Source organism: Helicoverpa armigera, chromosome 1, assembly GCF_030705265.1.
Source record: "Helicoverpa armigera isolate CAAS_96S chromosome 1, ASM3070526v1, whole genome shotgun sequence".
Classification (NCBI taxonomy): Eukaryota; Metazoa; Arthropoda; class Insecta; order Lepidoptera; family Noctuidae; genus Helicoverpa; species Helicoverpa armigera.
The window spans coordinates 17,374,107-17,380,106 of NC_087120.1; the positions used below are offsets into that span (position 1 = coordinate 17,374,107).

The 6,000-nt window shown below is 40.7% G+C and overlaps 1 protein-coding gene across 1 annotated transcript; it reads right to left on the reverse strand.

The window, feature by feature from the left end:
• Positions 1-2,363: 2,363 nt before the first annotated feature.
• LOC110377668 (transposon TX1 uncharacterized 149 kDa protein) lies at positions 2,364-5,495 on the reverse strand. The gene has a single exon (XM_064037040.1). The coding sequence runs from the start codon at positions 5,493-5,495 to the stop codon at positions 2,364-2,366; it is 3,132 nt and encodes a 1,043-aa protein (XP_063893110.1).
• Between the last annotated feature and the right edge of the window lie 505 nt (positions 5,496-6,000).

The window sequence follows — 6,000 nt, forward strand, 5'->3', positions numbered from 1 at the left end:
ATATGCTATCAATGTAGCTATATGATCTTTATATTTATTAGGGAAAAACATACTTTCCCTACTCAAATGAAATTCACTAACAAACTTGTTAGTGTCAAAGAATAATAGTTTGTCCCTATGACAGCATGTCAATGTGTATATAAAATTGTTCAGAGTATGAACATAACTATTTTGAGTGTCAGAAAAACAATCATAATATGGAAGTGCACAAATCGTAATGTTTTTTAAATTTAGTTTTAATAAGGTGTTGATACCATTAGCAATGTCACTTTTAATTACATCAAGACTGTTGCCTATCAAAAGAACTAGTGTAGTGTTAGCATCAAACTGTGTGTTAACTATCTTGTTTATTATGTTGTTGAAGTGTAGGTTTGGGTAGCAATAACTAGTTACATTATGTTCTTGTGGGAGTGAGTGTTGAATAAATGAGCCTAAACCTTTACCAAATTTATCTGTAAATAAGACTGACTTGTGTTGCTTAGTGTTGTGAGTGCTTGGAACAGTATGAGGGGGGTCTAGTAATGTAGTAACAGGTCGGGGTTCAGGGATTGGGATTGGGTGAGCACGGGTACAGGAAAGATTATTAGTTAGTGACTCATATCTCTCTGCACTGTATTTCACCAGATCCACTAGCTTACCAGCCTGCAACAAGCGCATACTCAGTTCATGTTGAGATTCCTCATATTTCCTGAAAATATCAGATAGTAAATTTTCTTTCACAATTAATTGTTCATGCAACTGTTTTATGTCTAAGTCATGAGAAACTTGGCAATGTTCTAGCTCAAGAGAACAGGTTTTTAATTGTTGGACTAGTTTTATATGCTATAGTCTAGCTGGGCTCCTGGGGTTCCACATCAGGTGTTTTACATCTTCAATTTTTATAAGTCAACAGAGAGTGCTTATCAGATTGAACAACTTTTGCTAAAACGTCACACCTCTATATGCTATAGTCTAGCTGGGCCCCTGGAGTTCCACATCAGGTGTTTTAGATCTTCAATTTGTATAAGTCAATAGAAAGTTCTTATCAAGTTGAACAACTTTTGCTAAAACGTCATACCTGTATATGGTACAGAGAAGTTGGGCTCTTGGGGTTCCACGTCAGGTGTTCCAGATCTCAAAATTTATTATCTCAGCTGAAAATGCTCATCACATGAAACAATTTTTGCTATGGCACCATTTTGGTATCTCTTATAGTTTTGTTGGTCTGTTGGTGTTCTGCATCAGGTCTTCAAGTTTCGAAGATAAATTATAGCCTATATGTTGACCAGGCCTAATACTGATACAACAAAGAAAAAATCATTGAAATCCGTCCAGTAGTTCCGAAGATTAGCGTGTACAAACAAACAGACATACAGACAGAATTTTTTTTTTGGATTTGTGCTCCATTACTGTTTCTAAACCCCACCCAATTATTATTTTTTTTATATATTCAATGTACAGACACAGTTTTTTTACAGATTTATTATATGTATAGATTTCATGTATAATTTTGGTGTTTCTTTACCGATTTATATGATTCTTTCTTTATTGAATACGTAATAATGTTAACTATTTTTTAATTAGTGTCAGTGAGAGTATTAAAAACGTAATAGTAAACAAATACCACCCAAAACAAAAATGTGAAAGGCTGCCAAGTTCGATAATATGGGAATGCTTCGCCTATAAAAGAAGTGAGATCTGAATAAGTACCAAGTTCCATACACATACCTCAGTTAAAAATAGTTACTTTTTAATGATGTTACTTGGCAAGTTTTCACACACCTTGTTGTAAACCTACTAAACGCAATGAATCAAGTATTTAATTTTCTATTAAAACTTGCCAAGTAACAAGAACTTGGCAGCCTTTCACATTTTTGTTTTGGGTGGGATTTCATTTATTTTTGTAAGGTCGATTATTTTATTTTTTTCTTATGTCAAAGTCAAAAACGTTTATTCAAAATAGGCTAGTTTCTAGCACTTTTTCACGTAAAGTAATACATAAGGACAGCACCCCCAAAACGCCCCCCTTTCACCACTTCCTAGTGTTATGGCTGGGAAGAAGAAGTGGTGAAGAACAAACTTCCCAGCAACACAGCTGTCTATTACAATTTAATTATACAATTCAATATCATTTCAAATTATAGTCACAAAAAAATATATATGTTACAGCCAAAGTAATAAGTCCGCATATTATACATATTATCTAGCTATTATTTATAATATCTACTCAATTTGGATAAAGTGATAATTGACACATAATTAATCACATTAACTAGCAATTTTATATAATATCTCCATAGACTTAGATAATGTAATAAAACAAGTAGGTTCATTGGCCACAGAGCATCTTGGACAGATGATTGTGGCAGTGCTTGTCCATGCGGTTAGTGCCGCAAGCACTTTCTTTTATGACTAAATAAGCCAATAGCTGCACGACACTTCTTGCCGCATTTGTCGCAGGTGAAGCGCGGGTCGACCACGGGTGCAGCGTTCTTAATGCGCAGCCTTTTCTGCTTAATGTTGTCGAGCCAGGCTTCGTCATATATTGCAGTTCCGGTGCGCAGGTCGCGTCTCCATAAGAGCCTCTCATTGGCGCGTGTTTCCCAAGAATTAGCGTCGATGTTGAAGCTGTCCATGTCACGTTTGCAACAATCCTTGAAACGTAAGTTTGGGCGACCCACTCGTCTTTTTGCATCAGCAATCTGCCCGAGCATGACTTCACGTGGCAATCTTTCGGTGTCCATACGATAAACGTGTCCCAGCCAGCGAAGTCTTCTCTGTTTCAGAGTTGCTAGGATGCTGTTGCAATTGGTCTTGCTTAGGACAGCTTCGTTAGTCACCCTGTCCTTCCAAGTGACACCGAGTATCGCGCGCAAGCAGCGCAAGTGGAAAGCGTTAAGGCGACGTTCTTGCTTGGAATAAGTGGTCCATGTTTCCGAGCCGTATAGTAGCGTGTTGAGTACGCAGGTTTTGTATACAAGGATCTTGGTAGTAATGGTGAGCTTGTTGTTTCTCCAAACACGCGTAGAGAGTTTGCCAAAGTTTGAAGCCGCTCTTCCAATGCGAGTATCAATTTCCTTATTGTTACAAAGATTGGATGTTGTAGTAGATCCGAGATAGCAAAAGTGATCAACAATTTCTAGAGGAGTTCCATCGAGCGTGATATGAGGTGGATGGTCGACGCCTTGAGCCATGATGACAGTTTTTTTGGTGTTTATACTCATAGAATATAGGCGACAAGCGTGATCAAACCTATTTACGAGTTCCTGCAGTTCTTGTTCAGATTTAGCTACTAGAGCTGCATCATCAGCATACAGTAGCTCGCGGAACAGTATGTCATATCGCTTGTTTATTGATTTCAGATGTTGGATATTGAAAAGTCTTCCATCTTTTCTCGTGTGTAGGTGAATTCCGATATCACATTGTTTAAAGGCCTCTATCAGTATAGCCGAAAAGAAGATACCGAAAAGGGTAGGCGCTAAGACACAGCCCTGTCTGATGCCACGGTTCATGCTGAAAGCTTCTGTAGTAAGGCCGTCGAAGATAACAGAACCTTGCATGTTGTCGTGGAAAGCCTTGATTAGGGAAAGTAAGGTTGGTGGGCACCCTATTCTAAAAAGTATGTTGTAAAGGCCTTGTCTACTTACAGAGTCGAAGGCTTTGTTTAAATCGACAAATGCAATATAGAGGGGTGTCTGGTGTTCGCGACTCTTTTCCTGAAGTTGACGCAGAGTAAATATCATGTCATTTGTGGAACGACCAGGCCTGAAACCGCATTGTGACTCGGGGTATATTCTTGCGGCAAGAGTTTCAATCTTCTTCAGAATCACCTTGGCAAAAGCTTTCCCTGTGACACTGAGGAGTGAGATACCTCTGTAGTTGTTACAGTCTCCTCTGTCTCCTTTACCCTTGTATAGCGTAATTATGTCTGCGTCCCGCATGTCCTGAGGTACAGTGCCCTCTTCCCAACATTTAAGTAGAACTTGATAGAGAATCGGAACTACGCATTTATATGAGATGATTTCAGCTGGTAGGTTATCGCGCCCAGAGCTCTTGCCTAGCTTTAGGCTTTTAATTGCTTGTTGAAATTCCTCCAATGTAGGTGGATCGTCTAAATCTGACATAGAAGGGAAAACTGGTAAAGAATCTAAGGCAGTGGGATTGATGTTGATCTCATCGGAGTAGAGATTAGAGTAGTGTTCTTGCCATCTTCTTAGTTGTTGTTGTTTGTCAGAGATAGGGTTACCTTGACGGTCTTTTATCTCTGCTCGCTTTCTAGCAACAGGCCCTATGGCCGTTTTGATGCCTTGATACATCCCTCGAAAATCACCAATTTTATGGCAATGTTGGATAGTTTCACTAAGGCTAACCCAGTAACGATTTGCGTAATGGCGCGATACACGCTGCAGATCAGCTTTGGCGGTTTGGTACCTAAGCTTGAGCCTTTCATTGTCCATGTTATTCAGATAGCTTATGTAAGCATTACGTTTACTCTCAAGGTAGGGTAGTAATTCATCCTCATATTCTGCAAACCAGTCCTTTTGGGTTTTGCCTTGTGTCCCAAATGTTTCGAGAGCAATCTGAGTGATAGTATCCCTTGCTATGGACCACATACTTTCGCTATTCGGTAGGTTCTCCAGTGTTTCTGGGCTGAGTTTGTTTTCGATCTCCCTATTAAATCGGTTATATAACCTTTCATCAATTGCAGATTTTGTGTTAATTTTTATTCTTCGAGAGACGTTATTTGCCGAGTGTATCTTTTTTGCAATTAGTCTTGTCTTGGCCATAACTAAGGAGTGATCTGTATCGCAGTCCGCGCTGTGATAAGTTCGGGCATTAAGGATGTCACGAAGATCCCGTCTTCTGGTGATAATAAAATCTAACTGATGCCAGTGTCCGGAACGCGGATGTCTCCACGACACTTTATGGGCCGCTTTATTATGGAAGTAGGTGTTAGTGATACACAAGGAATGGGATGCACAAAATTCTAGAAGGCGTTGACCATTCTCATTCATGTTCCCAATGCCATGTAATCCCACGCAGTCCGGCCAATTGTTTTGGTTATTTCCAATCCTAGCATTAAAGTCACCGAGGAGAAGGAGTTTATCAGATCGGTTGCTTGTTGTCAAGCAGTGGCATAAATCTTCGTAAAAAGCATCTTTGTCTTCGGGAGAAGCCTGTAAGGTAGGAGCATAGGCAGAAATCAACAATACAGGCCCTGAATGAGTGTTAATTCGGAGACACATGATGCGCTCGGAAATACCCTTTGGCGGTTCAATGCAGTTAAGAATATCATTGCGAACTGCAAATCCTACGCCGTAATCACGGCGCTCACCGGACTCACGCCCTTTCCAGTAGAAAGTGTAGTTATCTTCACAGAGACTACCTTCGTCAGAGAGACGAGTCTCTTGTAGAGCGGCAACACCAACGCGAAGACGCAAAAGCTCTCTGTCAATTATGGACGACTTTCTTAACGCAGGTTCAGGATCATCTTGAGTCCCAAATCCGGGGAGCATTGTTCGTACATTCCAAGAAGCAAAGCGTATGATCGGGTTGTTTGGTTTAGCAATCAAATAATGTTTTTTGTTCTTGCCAGGTGCTTAATATACTCATCCTATTTCAAAACATGTAGTATGCTTGCTGCTTCACACACCCATAGAAGCGTAGAATGAGGGACGGACTAGTACCTTATTGGCCGGGGGCTGCCCAGCTTGAGGCGGGCGTTAACTAGTCAATTAGTCGCGATGGACTATCCCACCGTCGAGAGTCACCCCTAGCGTCCGCGCACACGCCCATTAGCGCGAGACTTATAACTGGTAACTGCAACTCTCCGTGTTGGTTCCCACACCTTTTGAGGCATGGATGGAGTGACCTCTCCACAAGCACTGCATCGCCTGGGACGCATTTTGAAACTATGAACTTGCCCAGCATTCATAGCTTCCTCTCGACCTCATCGCCTTGATCTACAGGAGTGAGTGTTCACTACATGTAGAGACGAATTGGTTGCAGGAGTTGCCGACT